General features: G+C 48.2%; 1 protein-coding gene across 6 annotated transcripts in view; it reads left to right on the plus strand.

The window, feature by feature from the left end:
* VMP1 (vacuole membrane protein 1) overlaps positions 1-19,238 on the plus strand; it is a 104,419-nt gene that overhangs the window by 26,832 nt on the left and 58,349 nt on the right. For all 6 annotated transcript variants that reach the window (XR_014541939.1, XM_083587887.1, XM_083587891.1 and 3 more), the window contains exon 6: positions 9,432-9,599. Coding sequence is in view for 5 of the 6 variants with exons in the window: in XM_083587887.1 (XP_083444013.1) it covers positions 9,432-9,599 (168 nt within the window). In the remaining variant the exon portion in view is untranslated. The remainder of the gene's footprint in view (positions 1-9,431; positions 9,600-19,238) is intronic.

Consider the following 19,238-nt stretch of genomic DNA (forward strand, 5'->3'; position numbering starts at 1 on the left):
GATCAGTACCACTGGGCTACTCCAGTGAATGATAGGGAATTCCTGGCAAAAAATAAAAGCACCCTTATACACAAGCAGAGATTGGATGGCCCTCTGTCACGGATGCTTTAGCTGAGATCCCTGCATTGTAGGATGTTGGACTAGATGATTCTCATAGCCCCTTCCAACGCTAGGTAAAGGTAAAGGGACCCCTGACCGTTAAGTCCAGTCGCGGACGACTCTGGGGTTGTGGCGCTCCTCTCGCTTTATTGGCCGAAGGAGCCGGCATACAGCTTCCGGGTCATGTGGCCAGCATGACTAAGCCGCTTCTGGGGAAACCAGAGCAGCGCACGGAAATGCCGTTTACCTTCCCGCTGGAGTGGTACCTATTTATCTACTTGCACTTTGACGTGCTTTCAAACTGCTAGGTTGGCAGGGAGCTCACCCCGTCACGAGGATTCGAACCGCCGACCTTCTGATCGGCAAGCACTACAATTCTAAGCTTTAGCCCGTATTAAGCATCAGGGACACATCTTTCATTCTTGCTGCCTCTCTGTGTGAGCTTTTCCTCTCTTTTCTCAAGCAAGTTCTGCAGTGACTTAGAGTTACTCTCCTGCATGCCGGATCTTGTTCTTAACTTCGCACATCTGTGTTGCAAAACTGGCTTGTGCTAATCGCTGGCGTTGTCCGTTGCCGAGGTCGGGTTACTGACGAGAGGGGTTGGAGTGAGAATGGCTTGGATGGAGAGAGAGGATCCGGAACATGATTTAAAAGTCTTGAAACCTAGCCTGTTCCCCCCTCTCTCTCCCTCTCTCTCTCTCTCTTGGTATGTGAATTGTTTTTGCGACTTCCATCTGTCTCGTGGGCTTCCTCCGTGATTTTTCAGCCGCTTCCTCTCTCTAGTTGTCGCGCTGTTCACAATAGGCTGAGGCTTCCTGGAGCACTCCACACCGGCATGGAAAGCTCGGAAATCATTTCCGCCCCGTCTGTGATAGTGACCTAGTGCCCGCGGGGTCTCTTGTTCCCAGAAGTGCTGGCGGTGCTTAGACAGAACCTCTGGGGGCTGTGCAAACAGGAACTCCGGGGAGGCACTGAATTCAGCCAGATTTTGCTCCGGGGAGATCTCTGCAGAAGCCAAAAGATTTTGCCAATTATTATTATATTTTTAATGCATGTTTGCTTTCGTCCCATAAGTCATTCCAACTTTTTACCCAAGCAATCATGCACATCTGCTTCCCGTTCATAATTTTAAACAGTCAGGATAAATGATCCAAAGATATCAAACATGCATAATTTTGAGGGGGAAGTAATTCTGCTGTCCAGGGGAGAAAGATGGTGTCACTATCATTAATAATACGGTTATAATTATAATTACAATTGCAAGTTATTAATAATTAGCAATAACGATTGCCAAGAAGTCCCCGCACCCTCAGAAGCTCTACCAGTGGCAGCCTGAGAGAGGGAACTCTCTGGGGCAGCCCCTAAGTTGTGGAATTTCCTACCCACCGAGGTCCCTCTGGCACCTTCATTGGGAAGTTTCCATCATACAATGGCAGAAGCACCTCTTTCCCCTGGTCTTTGACACCTCAGAGAGATGTTTTTAAGACCCATCCTAGCCTCTCCGCTGTCATTTCTTTTAAATCGAGTTTCATGCTGTGTGTTTAAACAGCTGCAACCTGCCCCAAGCAGCTAAGAACATCAGAAGAGGCCAGCTTGGACCAGCGGTCCACCTAATTCAGCATTTTGTTCTCAATAGCCAACCAGGTACCCCTAGGTGAAGCAGGAGCTGATCCCATGAGCAACTCTCCCCACTTGGGATTTCCAGCAATGGGCATTCAGAGGCTTACTTTCACCAGGTAGAACATAGCCGCTTGGGCTAGTAGCCATGGGCAGCTTTGTCCTCTAGTTTTGACCTGCTAATTTTGACCTGCTAATTGGCAGCCAGGGACGCGGGTGGCGCTGTGGGTTAAACCACAGAGACTAGGGCTTGCCAATCAGAAGGTCGGCGGTTCGAATCCTCGCGACGGGGTGAGCTCCCGTTGCTCAGTCCCAGCTCCTGTCAACCTAGCAATTCGAAAGCACGTCAAAGTGCAAGTAGATAAATAGGTACCACTCTGGCGGGAAGGTAAACGGAGTTTCTGTGCGTTCCTCTGGTTCACCAGAAGCGGCTTAGTCATGCTGGCCACATGACCCGGAAGCTGTACACCGGCTCCCTCAGCCAATAAAGCGAGATGAGTGCCGCAACCCCAGAGTCGGTCACAACTGGACCTAATGATCAGGGATCCCTTTACCTTTAATTGGCAGCCACTGAGGTTACATTGGTTCGGTGAGGCCTGCCTCTGAGAAATTTTGGCTGAGGCCTGCAGGGAGTGGGTGGGCAGTGTGACAGGATCCGATCCGCACCCCCCCCTTCCTAGATCACATCTCAACAGTTGCCTGTGTGTCGACTCCTTGCCCATCCTATATTTAAAACGCTCCGTCACGGTCTCGCTCGCCTTTTGAGTAAGGACGGTGATGAGCAAGGGGGACAGGATGAGTCGCTGTTTGTGGTGAGGCAAGCAGGCCGATTTTCCCATGAGAAAATAGCTCTTGTTTCTCTTCATCAAAATGGAATGACACATTCTCCCCCCCCCCCCCCCCGGCCCCGAGAACTTGTACTGAAAGTTTTAAAATCCCACATTGCTGAAAGGAAACACCATATTTCAAGAATGCTTGATGGCAAGCAGAGAGGAGGGATCTTTTTTCTCCCATCGCCACCATCGCACTCGTCTCCAGCTGCTTCGCTTTTCCATCCTCTTGGCATTTGAAATCTTTTTTAGAAACTGCATAACCATTTTTGAATCCCCTGTTACGGTAACTCGTCAGAATGGGGGGGGGGAGGAAACCTTAACGAGCAAAGGAATGTTGCCCTTCAATTAACACCACCCAGGCCAGAATTGCTCCTCCCCACCCAGATTAAATTCTGGGTTAAATGAACTCATTCTTTAGCCAATTCTTTAGACGATTGATCTTGTGGTTGAACTGATTAAAACTTAAAAGAGACCATTTCAATCTTGGGCACCTTTTATTTTTTCCTGTCTGCCTCTTAGGAAACTAATATTCAAATCTTTTAATGTTGTTAGTCAGCACTTTTGAGAGATCGCTCCCACTAACTCTGTCCAAGGGATGCAGACTCACAATCAAGTTGGGAAGAGTGATGTCTGGGTCCCTCTCCCCCATCTTTTTGAAATGAAAAAAAGCTTTGCCAAAGTCTTTGAATGAACATCGTTCGAAAGCTTTAACCCATCAAAGTTTTGATTTATTTTTTTTAAAGAAAGCATGTTCCTTTAAGTTTAAGATACATTTAAAAAAACCCACAACAGGTCTTCCGTAGAGAGAGGGGCTACCATATTACCTCTTTAAAAAATGGCTGAGGGGAAATTGGGATGTAGGGTGAATGGGGGGGGGGGGCAAGAAACTTCATCTTCTGATGACCAGCCTCTCATGTCATTTTGATTTATGGTTCACCCTCCGATTCCCAACAACTTGAATTCCAGTCTCTAACCACAGGCTCCTGAGGGTCCCTCTGTCAAAATTGTGTGGCAGCCAAATGCTTTGCACCCAAGTCATCAAAGGAGATTCCTAATAGGGTTTTTCTCCCCTCTCCCTCTCTTGTCGGAACCCGCCCTGGCAATTAATAACACACACACACACACACAAGTTAGCTGAGGCGGGGAGAAAAATTAATGATTAGGCTGTTGCTCATCTCTTAAGCACCTTTTCAACCCTCCTCCTACAATTCCCTTCTTGCTGTTTGTCTTCCCTGAACGTACAAAGGAATTATCTGTACAAAGGAATTGACTGTGAATCCAGGGCAGCGTCCAAAATCTTATCTTCCATCTTAATCCTTAAACTTTTTTTTTTTAAGTTCCTACTCCTTATGGTCACATCTCATTTATCTGTTTTTTGTTATTTAAACTCTGCCAATGGCAATAAATGATCAGGGCCACTTCCGTTAGTAGTTAGGGTGTGTGACTTGAAAGTTTGAGAGGCAGAAGCTGGACGAAATTTCCAGTGCAGGATTTTAGTGTCATGCTTTGCTCCCTCCCTCCCGCCTCCGGCCAAAATAAATGGCAAAACCAAAGTCATCGCAAATATTCTGATTATTAGTAGTGATAGCTCTATGGTGCTCCCACTTATAGAGGTAGGATCGATCATTTTCCCCCCTTGACACTTAGTTTGTGATGCTTAGCTACATATCTCAGGGTGAACCCAAGGGGTTTTTGGGGGGGGGTTAATAAAATTTAAAAAGAAGAAACCCCAGATGTACAGGAAAGAACCAGACCAAGGTCTAAGAATGGAAAACGGACATGTTCTGTTGAAGGGGCCGCCAGCCTTTTTTGAACCCGTGGGACCTTTGGATTTTTAGAGTGTGTAGGGGGTGGGGTGCCCATCGCAAAACAGCTGAGGAGGTGGAACATAACACAGAATGGCTGTCATGGGGAGCAAGGCCTGGCGCAAAAGCCACCCCCAACAAACTGGAGTCATAGAATGGTACGGTGGGAAGGGACCTCAAAGGTCTTTTGATTCAAGGCCCTGTAATCACAGCTAAAGAATACCTGACGAAGGAGAGTTCTTACGCTTGCCATGCGAAGGCAGCCATGTCCTGCTGCTCCTGATTGTGGAGATCATACAATATTGATTTTATACATGTGCACAGGGAGGGAGAGATGCTGTATGGCCTAGTAGCACCAGGCAGCTATTCCTCAGGACCAGGAAAATCATGCAAGATGGCCACACCACATTCATTGTCATTTCACAAAAGTTGCTCAGTTACTCGCACATTTTGTCCCGTAACTTTCTAGGAGGACTAAGAGACTTTTCCCTTCTAGGGTTGCCATGGGCCCTCTTTTTCCAGGACACGTCCTCTCTTTCAGGGGTAAAATTTCTGTCTGGGCGGATTTTTTTAAATGTGCCAGAGTGTACCTCGCTATGCTTTCTGGAAGAGACGTAGAAATAACTGGGGGCCGAAGACTTGCTTTCCTCTTCTTTTCTCCTGCTCCCCTCAGCAATATATCACAGCTTCTATAGCTGACATATAGTAAAGGTAAAGGGACCCCTGACCATTAGGTCCAGTTGTGACTGACTCTGGGGTTGCGGCGCTCATCTCCCTTTATTGGCTGAGGGAGCCGGCGTACAGCTTCCGGGTCATGTGGCCAGCATGGCTAAGCCGCTTCTGACGAACCAGAGCAGCACACAGAAACACTGTTTACCTTCCCGCCGGAGCAGTACCTATTTATCTACTTGCACTTTGACGTGCTTTCGAACTGCTAGGTTGGCAGGAGCAGGGACCAAGCAACGGGAGCTCACCCCGTTGCGGGGATTTGAACCACCGACCTTCTGATTAGCAAGTCCTAGGCTCTGTGGGTTAACCCACAGTGCCACCTGCATCCAATGACATATAGTAGAGGTGTTTAAAAGGAGAGTCGTCAAAGCGCTCTTTTTTTTTTTTCTCTTTGAAATATGGAAACCCTAAAAAAGCTCAGAACCTGGGGCACCTGCCCAGAGGTAGCAATGAAGACTTTGCAACCGCCAGGCTGGTACTCCTTGCTCTATGGGGTTTTTAACCATAGAGATATATCTAGCCCTGAGTTGTCCCATTTAGGGAGCCCTACCTGTGCATTCTAGTTCTGCATACTTTAATGTGCATGCAGTTGCCCACAGTGAAATATTTTTGGACCTGGATAATTGTTAAACTTCTTTGCTTCAGAACACACGAGCCCCAAGGTTTGATCATGTTAACACCGAGCCCATTGTTTGGGGGCTGCGTCTGAACCAAAAAGTATATTTATACTTTTTGAACCACTGGAATATCAAAGAGGAGACTGTCTACTAGGTACCATGGAAATAGTCACGGCAGCCTAATTTCCCATTGCCTGTGCATATAACATGAACGTCATAAATTTGAGCTCACAGAGGAATCTTGTGCGCTTGGGCCAAACCATGATCCAGGGCCCAGTTGTCTTTGGAAGAGATCGATCCATAAGAGAGAAGGATACAGACCCAGATTCCTTCCCTCTGAGCACTCCATACTTCAATTATCTTTATAAATGCCCTTTTTACATCTTACTTTTCATTCCCATCGCCGTGTGGTTTCTGTGGGTTCCCGAACGCCAGCCTTCCCCCAATCTCCCATTATAAAATTGTTTGTATTTCAGGCGAACAGCGTTCCTAAATAGAGCCAGTCTTCAGGTGTGCTATGATATTTACAGCAGCTCAGTGCATTTTGACCTTGTTTCCTCCCTCCTTGTTAGAAGGTTCAGAGGGAATGGCGGTGGGACAACAATGAGTTGTCAGAGGGAGAAGAGGGAGCAGACTGGGAGGAGAACGTGTCGGAAGCTGAAGAGGGTTAGTGAGCAGGAAGAGGCTGTGGCAGAGGCAGAAGTGGAGGGTGGAGAGGAGAGGGCCAAGAGGGAGAGTGGAGGCAGGCTTCTGAAGAAGGCAGGGAGGTCTCCCCCTCCTGCTGTGACTAGCTCCCCTGCCCCCTGGTCTCCCAGGACCAGATGAGGAATGAAGAGGGCGGAGCATAGAGAGGCAAGAAGGCAAAGGAGCCTTAGGCTGCTGGGAAGGAACTGGGAAAAGAACTTTAGAGAGTGGTGGGAAGGCGGGGACCTTCAGTGCTCACAAATGCCTCATTGGGGCAAGAGCTACTGTGATCACTAGGCCTGTGCTGTTTCAGTTCTGTCAGGGAACTGCCATCAGCTCAGAGACGAGAGATGGAAGGGCAGTTGTGTTCTAGGGAGCCTCCGAAAATCTTGCGAAGCAGTTCCTCTTCCGGCGAGGAGGAAAGCCCCACCTCCAGTGGAGAAGAAGTGCAGGGGCAAGGGGATGCCAGGGAGAGCCTTAACACTGAGCCTGAGCAAGCCGGAGAGGCGGGAAGCACATCCTTGCCAGTGCCCGTTCTGCGGAGTAGTCTTCGGCGCAGGGAGGGGCGGAAAAGGCTGGGGTTGACGCGACTTTTATGCTGGGGGAGGTACAAAAACCGACCACTCCCAGATTCTGCTAGCAATTGAGACAGACATGAACTTACGACGCTCTTCACTGTAAATAGTTTCCACCAAGAATAAAGCCTGTAAAAGACAGGTCAGAGTCCTGCCTGGTTTCTCTCGAGCAACCACCACAGCCATCTGACAAGTTTCTTTGAATAAAGAGTTAACTCCATTGACACCGGGTGGCCTGACTCCTGCTGCTAACACCCACCGACAGCCCATCCTCTCTGGAGCTGGGCACCCAGTCTGGATCAGAATCTTGAAGGCACCCTTGCCCACCCTCTACCAAGAGTCCATATGGCAAACAAAGTTTGAAACAGAGGGTCCTTTTAAGAACTCTTGGAGGAGGAGGAGGATGTGGGAGCCTGTTCTCTGGAAAAGGAAGTCGTTACTTGGAGCTGCGCTTTCTTGGCTTGAATATTTTCACTGGCGCTAACGGCGACAATCCGTTAGCATTTCTGTTTGATGCGCTAATCAATTCCACATACAGCCCTTTCTTTGGCGTTTGGTTTTGTCTGTGTTCTCCTGCGTGCGCGCCAACGAATAGATCTGGTGTGGAGGGGCTGTGGCTTGCCGGATATTGGCAGGCTCTCAGCAGCCCCTGCTGGCAGCATGGCCCAGGGGGGCTGGGTGCTGGGGTCCAGCACCCCCACGCTCAAGAGCTGTGGAATTCCCCATCCACAGAGTCAGCCTTGGCCACCAACTTGGGTGGTTTTAGAAGAGGACTTGACAAATTCATGGAGGATATATGGCTGCCAGTGGCTACTAGCAATGATGGCAAGGCTTAGCGCTGGGAAGTTGGCTACTGTGAGAACAAGATGCTGGGAAAGATGGGCCTCTGGCCTGATCCAGCACAGACACTTCTTACATTCCTAGTGTATAATTTTCATTGTATGCTGACAACACGCCCCTTTTACCCTGGCCTTTGGACACCTGAAATGTATTTTTTAGGTCTCACCCTTGGGGCTGTGTGGCCCCCAGTGGGTTACCCTTCAGGCAGTGTGGCCCCCAACACATTACTCTTGTGGCTATGTGGCCCTTGGTGGAAAAAAAAGGCTTTCTCACCATTGGTCCCCCTAGCTTGGCACCGTCTACGCCAGTCGTCTGACTTGCTGTAAGGCAAACTTCCTGCGCCCCTTCCTGGCTCAGAAGCTGGAGGTGTGAGTCACTCAATTCCTTTATCTTCCGATCCTTTCTCCATACAGAAGGCCTTGGCTTTGGCCATTTGCCAGGACCCCCTGCTGTCCATGAATCATTCTTAAGGGAGACTGGGCAGTTGCGGGTGGGGAGGAAACATCACTGTGAAAATTTGTTCTCCAGAGGTAATGACCGAATTGCACATTGATAACGGAGGGGCGGAGCTGCAAAGTCTGTCATTCTATGCTGTGGTCAGGATCCAGCAAATTCTGCCTTTGCATGTGGCTTTGGTTTCTTAGCTAGTTGCTCCCCACACCGCACCACTGCTCTTGAAACCGAAAATGGTCTTAGAAGCAGTCTCTGTGTGAGGAACTTTCCTTTGAAGGGTAAAAATTCCAGAGGAAATCGTGATAGGCATGTTTGAGCCCACAGCCCCCCCCCCGATTCATTCATAGACTCAAAGAATTGTAGAGTTGGAAGGGACTGTGGGGGTCATTTGGTCCAACCCCTTGCGATTCAGGAATCTTTTGCCCAATGTGGGGCTCAGACTCAAAACCCTGAGATTAAGGGTCTCATGTTCTACCGTCTGAGCTATTCAGACACATTGTTAGCTGGGTTGCAGCCGTTTCATGTGTACAAGATGCCAGTCAGTGCAGACAGCACTGAGCTAGATGGACTAATGGCCAGACTTGGCATGGCAGCTTGCTCTGTCCTTCCCCCTGTTCTTGCTACACTCCTGGTTAGCTTCTCCCAGCTTCTTCTCCTTGCAGAGGTGCTTTCCTTGCCTCTTTGATTAACTATAATGGGGGCTGACATGTGTCAACAAATGGGACTCCCTTCCTGGTCATAGAGCGCCTGCGTCCAGAATTCTTGAGGGCCCGAAAGGTAAATACTGGAATATAAAATAAGCCAACAAATCTTGTACAGTCATACCTCGGATCCCAAATGCCTTGCAAGTCAAACGTTTTGGCTCCTGAACGCGCCAAACCCGGAAGTGAGTGTTCTGGTTTGTGAACATTCTTTTGGAACCAGAATGTGTGACGCGGGTTCCGTGGGTTCTGATTGGCTGCAGGACCTTCCTGCAACCAATCGGAAGCCACGCCTTGGTTTCCGAATGCTTTCGTAGTCTTAACGGTCTTCCGGAACAGATTCCGTTTGACTTCCAGGGTACGACTATTAGAATCATAACCGTGTTTTGTTTCGGAAGCATCATCACATGCTGATTATTCACTGCAATCCTTGCATATTTGCCGCCGCCACCAACCTGCTTCTCTTTCCTCTCTCCAGGGTCCACACATAGCATCGGTGACGCTTGCTGCTTACGAATGTAACTCTGTCAATTTCCCCGAACCGCCCTATCCTGACCAAATTATCTGCCCTGATGTAGAAGGGGTTGAAGGATCAATTTCTTTATGGACCATCATCTCGAAAGTCAGGCTGGAGGCCTGCATGTGGGTAAGAAACTGATCAAGCCTAGCAATATATGTTTTTCAAAATTTAGTAGGTTAGAGAGCAGCCTTGTAAATAAAGCTCAAAACAAATACTAATCACAAGTTTTTAGCAGCTCACCCAAGCCAAAAGTCTCTCTCTTTCTCTCTCTCTTTCTCTCTCTCTCTCTCTCTCTCTCTCTCTCTCTCTCCTTCTTGCTTGCAGTGATTCACACCCCCTCTAGAAATTTTGATTTTATATGCAAGTGTGTGCAGATTAAGATGTTTAAAAAAATCAGTTAAGGTCTCCTTTGTATCAGCGCACTGATGTCCTGCTAACTTGCCTTATTTACAATTCCAAAGTGTATTCCTTGTTGTTGTTTTATTCTTCTTTATAGAGATAATCCACCTGCATTACACATAACAGCTTTGACAGTTCCCTGCCCCAGTGTGCTTCCTTGCAGTTTTAAAATAGGCACAGGGAAAGAAAAGAAAATGGGAAATAGTGAAATTATTTCACTTACACCTAGCATTGGCTTAGTGACAATAAAGCAACCTTCCCCAGGGAGGTACTCTCCAGAGGCTGACGGCCTCTCAGCTCCCCTCAGCCCCAGGCAGGATGGCCAGTGGTCAGGTTTATGAGGGGAGCTGAGAAGGCTGCAGTAAGATATAGGTGAGCGTGTGTTCATAGGTGTGTGTAGCATGACAATGAACAGGAATTAGATGGGAGGGTGAGTGTGTGGCACGATGTTTGAAACAGGAGTCTCGGGCAGAACCAAGAGCCCACGCACGTTGCTAATTCAATTTCCTTTATGAATCACTTTCTACGTTGCATCTTGAAGGAATCTAACAACAGAAACATCAGCTGGAAAAACACATGTAGAACAACTTAGTATGTAAAACCAATTAAAAGGATTCCCCGCCCCCCCCATATATATATTTATACAGTTTCAAATCCATTGGCAGATAAATAACTGGACATCAGGCCTGTCATGTTGGTTGGTGGTGTTTATGGTCTTGAAAAACCAAAAAGAAAGAAAGAAAGAGAATAATCCAGTGCAGATACAGACTGGGGTTAAAACCTCCACTTGTTAAGAACAGGAGGTCTTCATAGGTCTTCATTAGAGTCGGGGACCTGTTTCGGTACATGATGGGAGGGAGGTCCACGGGGCGAATACTGCCACACTCAAGGCCCAATTCATCACATGGAACAGATCTCCTAATGAGAGACAACATACACAGGAGGCCCTTTCCTGCAGACCACAGTGATCCCGTTGGGTGGATAAGGGGTGAGCCAGTTGTCTCGCAGCAGCAGGAAGAGCCACAGACACATCAAGCCAGAGATTGGGCACTGCTTAACTGATGGGGAGCCACTGCCAAGATGGGTGTGATGCCCGTAACAGCTGACATGCTTTGCGGCGCCCCCTGCCTTGCCTGCATCCTCTTCCAAGGCCTCCTGGCTAAAGGATGCTCCTGAGAAAAAGTGGCTGCAGGGTATCCTGGCAGTTGCTGCTGCTGACGACGACACAGGGTGTCGTGCGACTTTTTGTCTTCCCCTGGAGGGGAGGCTTGCTGTTAGCTGATTTCACAACATGTTTTCCCCTCCCCTTGCCCTCGCTTGCGTGAGTGTGCAGGCGCTGCCTCTCGATTTCCTGTAAACTAAACGATGCTGGCAGCTGTATCTCTGTATGGGCATCTCAAAATGCCACCCCCTTTGTCCCAATTGGAAGGAGGACCAGAGCAGAGGCCAGCGGGCACGTGCTCACAGAGTGCAGCGGCTTCTGTTTCTTTCCGATCGCTAAGTCAGACTGTACCTGCTCTTCCCATAACACATCGCTGGTTAACGCTTCCACGTGTTTTTATAACAAGGATGGGGGGAATTGGGGAAGGTCTGAACTCTCACTGTCACCTAACACTGCCCACCCGTCCCCCATCTCCCATCTCCCACTGTTAAGAACCCCTTCCTTAAAAACAGTCAGTTCCCCCAATCCTGCCTGAATAAAACAGCTTTCACCTACCAATGGAAAGGCAACAAGTAGGGAGGGAGTCTAACCTCTCAGGAAGGAAGTTCCAAAACCTGGGAGCCACCACCAAGAAGGCCGTGCCCTGCATCCCTGCCAAACGTAACTTTGAGGGTGGCGCGGCTGAGAGAAGGGCCTCCCCTCAAGATCTCAGAGCCTGGGCAGGTTCATATGGGAGACTCCGGTACTTCAGATAGATAGCCTGGGCCGAAGCCCTATAAAGCCCTGTGAATCATGCCCAGAAAGAGACCAGTAGCCAGTGAGCTGTTGTAAGAAGGGTGTTATATGCTCCTTATAACCAGCCCTGGTCAACAGTGAATAGACCAGCACAGCTGAGGCGCAACCCCAAAGGAGACTGGGGATTGTGATGAGGGAGGTGCCCTGCTTCAAGTTGTGGGTTTGGGGAGAAGAGAGTTACGAAGAGCCCCTCGTGTGGGCTGAGGGGCACTCCTTGGTGAGAGGAAGGCGTGCCGGGGTGGCAGACAGCAATCCCAATTGCAGTCAGGAACCGTGCATCCGTGTGATTGATGGGTGACCATTTGTTCTGGTGTTTTTATGCGGTTCTGTCAGTGAATGGCCTCCTTTTGTCGCAGAGGGGAGGGAGTGATGGCTGACGCATTTGGTGATGGAGAAGGGATATATTGGAGTGGCTGAGGGAATAATACATGTGCGTTTGGGTATTTGTGGATGTGTGGGCGTAGAATGGGATGGGTGATATTGGATGAGTAGTAGAAAGCGCATGATTTATGTACATGTAAGACAGAATTTTGCTGTGATGCATATGTGTTAGTGGGACGAAGGTTGTCTATTGCATGTCAGGCTCTGACTTGGCAAGAGGGAAGAGGGAAGGAGCTGCTGACTCTAGAGCTGTTTTCAAAATATGCTCCTGCATGTTTGATTTTGTGTGGTGGGAGGATTTTATTGTTTTGTATTTTATTTTACTTTTTTCTAGTTTTTCAGTTTTATTGTATTTATTTTGTAAATCACTTATTCTTATTCTTATTCTAATTTATTTGCATTTATATCCCTCCGTCTCCTCCAAGGAGCTCAAAGTGGTGTATATATTTCTCCCCGTCATTTAATCCCCCCTGTGAGGTAGGTTAGGCCGAGAGGCAGTGACTGGTCACCCAGCGAGAGCTTCATGGCTGAGTGAGGACTGGAACCCAGGTCTCCTGGGCCAGCACCACTTAGAGAATGTCCTAGTATTAAGCAGTATAGAAACAGATAAAAGAATAAAATAAAGAAACGAACTATAAGGAAAAATAAAACGATCATGCCCCCACCCTGGGAAAAACCAAACCCATCCTCTTTTCTTCCATTGAGAAACACAAATCAAGGCTCCAATCCTAGCCCCGCTTTCCTTGGGAGTAACTCCCATTGAATTCTCAGTAGAGACTGTTAGGATTGCACCGTAAGGCCGGTGCTATTTTGCTTTTGTGAAATTCCTGGGATTCTTTTTTAAAGGTGCGCATGCACAGAAATATTTGCTCACATGCCCAGAGCAGAAGGAGATAGCAGAGGGCAGAAGAAGAGTGATGGGGACAGACAGAAACATCCCTGAGATGCATCCCACCAGTCTCTGCCCACTGGCGTGGCCTTCAAGGGACAGAACAGCATTGAGCACCCATGTCTAGAAAAAATAAATTAAGGGAAGGTGTAGAAGCCATTGTGCCAGACCTGCGCAGTCTGGCCTTTATGATCCGTTTGCGATATACTGTACAACCCCTTTCTGAAAGCACTCTCTGCATGAGTTTCTTAGAAAGTTTCTCATGAAACGGTTGGGATTGAGGCCAGGTCTAAAAATGTAGCGGAAGTAAGTAAAAAAAAATCCGCTTGCAAGCGGAATATTAGCACATTATATTCCCCCATAGAGCTGAAGGAGGAAGTGGGAAAGAGTGTCACTCTTCCCACTTCCTCCGTCGTCTTTTTGAAGGAGAAGAAGGGAAGTCACTTTCGCCACCTTGTGGTGACGACGGCATTGAGTGAAGGACTCGTGGTTCCTGGACACCCAGTTGGCAACCCCTCGATTAGGGTTTCAGGGTTGCAGTTTTAACAAATGGTTTGATCTTACAGATCTTTTTGTCTACTGCCTTGGAGGCACTGAAACCAAAAGACAAGTTAGCAATCTTTTAACTAGAATAATAAAAAATAATTGACATTGGAGAGGCATAACACTATGCACCCCTCAGTCCTTCCACCTCATTCTGCTGCTTTTTGCAGAAACAGATGTAATTTCCAAGTAAACTGGCTTTTGGTCTGGATGTTTGGGGGAAAGCTGGCATGGGGAATAGATATACAAGGGCAGCCATTCCCGTGGACCATGGAGGAGGCTGCCCACTACATCTCTGCGTGAGTCCATGCTCTTGGCATCCCAATCAGCCTCTGGGAACAAGCAATTTGCTGCTGTGTTTCTTCCACGGGGAGTGACTGGACTGCGCAGATTGCAAAAATGCAACAGAGATGTCTATCCTCCAGGGGCCAGAGCAGTTACTTGTACAGGTGGGTTCGGGGGGGGGTCTCACTCTTAAAAGTAGGAGTGAGAAGGGTCTTCAGTTTAAGGTGGGGAGGGAGTGCTTAAGCTCTCAGAAGTTTGGGAAATGCTGTAATAGGGGGATCTGTTCTATGGGCTCATATGATCGCTGTGCTCATCTGAGTTGTTTTGCAACTCTCGGCATGTGACCCAGCTAATTCAGGGAAAGTTCGCTTCCAGTACGTGCAAGGCAGTCTCCCCCCCCCCCTTCGGTTAGCAACACAAAGCCCAAACAAAGTGGCATGCTTTCATTCTTTCTTTTTTCAGTGGAGCAACATGGTTTTTATTTTTTATTTTTTGCCGTTTGCATCATCACCCCGAGAGAATTTAAAAAACTTTTTTCCCCAAACGGATTGTTTGGATGGGGAGGGAGTGGAAATAGCTGCCACTTGTTTTCAGGCTCACGCTTTGAATCGGCAGCAGCGAACTGGAAGATTACAGCATTGTCCACAGCGAACCCGTTTAACGGCTCCTTTTGTTCTCCCCAAAGGGCGGAATGAAAAGTTATTCTTCCCACTCGGGAACAGCTCTTTCCTCCCTCTGTGGGCACACTTCCCCGGGGTGTGGGGATGCGATAAATAGGAAGGTGTGTAAGGGGGGTTGTGGGGCACAGGGCTGCAGGTTTTGATAGTAGCCTTCTGTAATTTGCATTGTCCAGATCTGTAGTTAGAGAGAGGAGTTAAATAGAGGAAGCCGTTTGGATGGTTTTTATAATTTGCTTTGCACAGTTAAAGCTGCATGCCTGTCTGTGCTCAGTTGGAGTTTTCACTAGGGCTCACCCCACCCTGGCAGCTGAGTATTATTCCATCTGCATCGGTTACTGATTTACAAACATTGGGAGCTGCCTCTGTGTCTCTTCTAGGATTGGGGAACCTCAGGCCCTCCAGACCTCTCTCTTCGGCCCTCAGAACTCGCCACAAGCCTCACTGGTTCTGCTTGACACCCCCAGTGGTTTCCCCCTCCCTTAATTTACATTAGTTGTCCCACCCACCTTTGCTTCTGGTCCACCCACTCGTGGCATGTGGCCCTCAGAAGGTTGAGCAGAAGGAAATGTGGCCCTCAGGCTGGAAAAAGTTTTCCCTCCCCTGATCTAGTGAGGAGTACGTACATGCTTAGGCTGGTATTGTTTACTCTGACTGGCAGAGGATGGCAGTTTTTATTTTGGCGCAACAGGGCCAAACTACCATCATTTAGGCACCTCTGAAGATACTGTTGCCCCCTTGAGAAGAATATTGCCCAATTTGGCACAGTGGATCCAACCTGCGCCATTTTAGATGCCTCTCAAGATACTGTCCCCAAAACCGTAACCCTAATTAAACATTAGCTGCCCCCTCATAAAAACTGATTTGGGTGTGCAGCCCTAAATTGGGTGTGCAGCCCCAAAACTCACAGATTACACTGTCCATTCAAACATCACAAATTTGGGGTGTTTCTTTGAATTTCCAGGCATTCCTAGGCACTCCATGCTAACTTATTTTATATAAATATTTATATACTGCTATTCTTTATATATATAGAGAGAGAGAGAGAGAGGAGTCGTTTACTGCAGTTATATGGGCGGAATAACCCCCCCCCCTTGTGAAAATGGTGGGTCATTTTGTGTGTGTGTGCTTTCTCTTTTGTCACCTCCCTGGTGTGGCTGGCTGGCTTTGAGTCATTTGCAGCCAGCTTCCTCTAAGGTGGGGAGCTGGGGGCTTTCTGTGGTTCATCTGCTCCCTGCCTGTGGGTTGTGTGGCTGAACCTGAGAAGGTCTCCTTGAACAAATAGTGTTGCGTTTGGAGGCAGGTGGTGTTTTGCCCCTCCCTTGATCTCTTAATTCGTGTAGATTGCAGGTATGTAATCTGCACTTCCCATATGCATTTCTTGTGCAGGGTTTTATTTAGAAATTCATTTAGGGCTGGTTCACACATTGTCCAGTTATCGGAAAGTCATGTCAACACCTCTCACTTCCTCATTCAAAGGATGATGGTGATGTTTGGCCTAAGGTCCAAATCCGACCCTCCAGAACTTTCTATCCAGCCCATGAAATTCTCTTCAGCCACCTGGCCCAGCCCCGCTTTGCATACTGAGTTCTTTTTTGGCTGACTAGACTGTGCCTTTGAACTCTGATAATACCTCATGCTGGTCTGGATAGAGCATAGAAAGGGATCTGTAAGAAACTAACCAACTGAAATCCACATTCATTGCTCTGGATTAATTTCTCATTGCATACCCTCCAACACTTTGAAGCCAGTTTCCAGGACACCATCTTCCTGGATGCCATCTTCTCATTTTTCTATTGTGAGAGAATGGCGGCCATTTTGGTTACCATGATCTCGTGCAATTTCATGCTGTGGTTTCCTCCCCACAAAAGCAGGGGGGTGCTGTGCCAAAATGGGCACCATTTTCTAGCAGTAAAAAATGGGGTGTCCCAGTTTTTCGGGACACTTGTGGCGTATGTCATTTCCCTTTTGCTTCGGGCTCCACCCACTTTTAGCATGTGGCCCTTGTAAGATTGCCCTGAATAGAAGGTGGTCCTCTGGTTGTAACAACATTCCCGTTTCTGATATTCATCCCATATATATCTGGGAATGAATACACACACACGTATGAATGAATCAAGGATTATATGGTTCAAGAGTGTACATGTGACCACATTGCTTGCTACGTATATATTCTGATGAGAGTCCCTCACCCCCCAAAAAACCATTGCAGGATCATCAGCTAGTAGGCAATCGAGAACCATTCTCCTCGGCATGTATAGTGTCCAAAATCAACCCCAAAACCCTGTCCTGCATGCCTAAGAGACAGATTGGAACATCGGACGGCTCACAAAACCTGCTCCCCTCCCCTCTGTCCGCAATGCAAATGATCTGCATCTGGATAATAATGGGAAAATTAAAATAAAACAAACCACGAGAGCCATGTGGGTGGGTGGGTGGTGTATTGCTTTGTGTGTGTTTTCCTTCCTTAACAGGACACAGGCCTTAGACTTAACCGCGAAGGTTTTAAAAAGTAGAATTCTTTTTTTGAAAATGTTTTTCTTTCAAACCAACCTGATGATATTTTGCTAAGGGTACACAAAGCAGCTGCGACTCACTCTGTGTCCCCACCACCGCCGCCACCAGCAGCAGCAGCAGCTGCCTGTGGGAGGGGAACAAAGAAGGCCAAACAACTATAGAGTTTTGCTTGAAAAGGAGCCCTATAAAAGCGTTTGTCACTCAGCGGCGGCTCCGAGCAGAGACATCTGCCTCTGTGGCCGAGGTGGACCCCTCCTCCCGCCAGCTGTCCGATTCTTCTCCTCCCTACCTTCCCTGCCTTTCTGAGCCACTGCTTGAATCTGATCCAAGCTTCCTCTTCCGTTAACCTTTGATTAGCCAGATGGCCTGTGCGGGGCTCTTGCGTGCGTGGAAACCCACCTCTCCCCCCCCCCCCACACACAAACACACACAAAAAGAGAGAGGTGTGCTTTTTAACCGCCAGGGTGAAGCAATCTGTTTGCTGTTGGTGCTTTTGTCCTGAGAAAACAAATTACCTGCTTCTCCTTTGTGGCAGAACTTCTAAAAAAGTCGGCCGTGGTTATTTCCTGTTAATGGCTGCGAGGACATAAAAGGTGGGGGGATGTAAAGTCTTGAGGGATTCTCCAGTTCATTGGATGGTGTGCTTCTGGCCCTCCATTCGTTGTTGGACTACAACTCCCATCAGCCCCTGCCAGCTTACCCCAGTGGTCAGAATGATGGGAGTTGTAGTTATAGAATCATGGAATTGTAGAGTTGAGAGGTACCCTCAACTAGCCTCCTATCCCTGCAACCTCTGGGGATGAGAACTTGGGGAAGCTGCCTGGGAGATGCAAAAGGCACCCACTATTGTTCGCAAGAGCACGACGTCAGCCTCTTCCAGGTCGCAGGGCACGCAGTTGGCCCACACGTCCCACTCAGGCTTCCAGTAAAATAGGAGGAGGAGGACTCCGCAGGACAGGACATACCCAGCGATGCACAGGGCCCTTCGGCACCCTTTAGTCTTGTAGCCAAATATATCCGGGGGGGGGGGGGATAGTTGTATATCAGTATCGATGTCTGCATCATCAGAACTGCAGGTGGAGGAAATGGACAGAGAGAAGTGTTTCTCCCTCTCGCATAATCAGTGCCAGATTTACGTATAAGCTAAACAAGGTACAGCTCAGGGCCCCACTCTCTTGGGGGGTCCCAAAATATGTACAGGGGAAAAACCACTGGATGTACATTTCCAAAATAGAAGATAAAAAACTAATAAAATAAAACCTACATGCAACCCCCCCCCCCAAAAAAAACCCTAGCCTCCCATCCACACATCCCACCAAATGGAGTGCTTGTCATGTGTGCTTTTGTGCATGGAGAAAGTAGACAGAGATAAGTTTTCTTCCCTCTGTCATAACACTAGAACTCACGGGTCTCCAGTGAAGCTGAATGTTGGACCAAGAAAGGAAAGTCCACCACCCAGGGCATAATTAACCTATGGAACTCACTCCCACAGGAGGCAGTGATGGCCACAAACTTTCACGGGTTTAAAAGACAACTGGATGAATTCACGGAGGATGAGACTCTCAGTGGTTACTAACTGTGGTGGCGCTTGCTCTGCCTCCATGGTCAGGAACAGTAATGTTCCTGAAGACCAACTGCTGGAAAACGTGGTAGGGGAGAGAGCTCTTGTGGTCAGCTGCTGCTTGCAGGTTTGCCACAGTCACCTGGGTGGCCAATGTGGGAACAGGATGCTGGACTAGTTGAACGTAGTCCATCAGGCTTGTCTTATTCTTATATTCTTTTGTGTGTGTTCTATTTGATGGTGGAATGGAGAATGTGCAATGGCACCATTGTTTTGGGACTTTGGGGCAGAAGCCTAGGGTACCACTCAGCAGAATGTGCAAGCCCTCCCCCTTAAGACAAGTGTTGTTGTTGTTAATATCCTGCCCTTCTAAAGAGGGTCCCCCATAAATCCATTAAGACCAGAGTCTAAAATGACTTAACTGCACCACTGAGGATGTGCTGGAATAGGAAGATACAGGCTTGGGTTCCCCATGAAATCTGCTGGATGGCATTGTACAAATTGTGCCACCTTCCAGCACAATTTGCTTGAGTGGAGGGAAATGCTCATCCCTTTG

The sequence above is a fragment of the Podarcis filfolensis genome (genome assembly GCF_964270895.1).
Source record: "Podarcis filfolensis genome assembly, chromosome: 15".
In the NCBI taxonomy this organism is placed as follows: Eukaryota; Metazoa; Chordata; class Lepidosauria; order Squamata; family Lacertidae; genus Podarcis; species Podarcis filfolensis.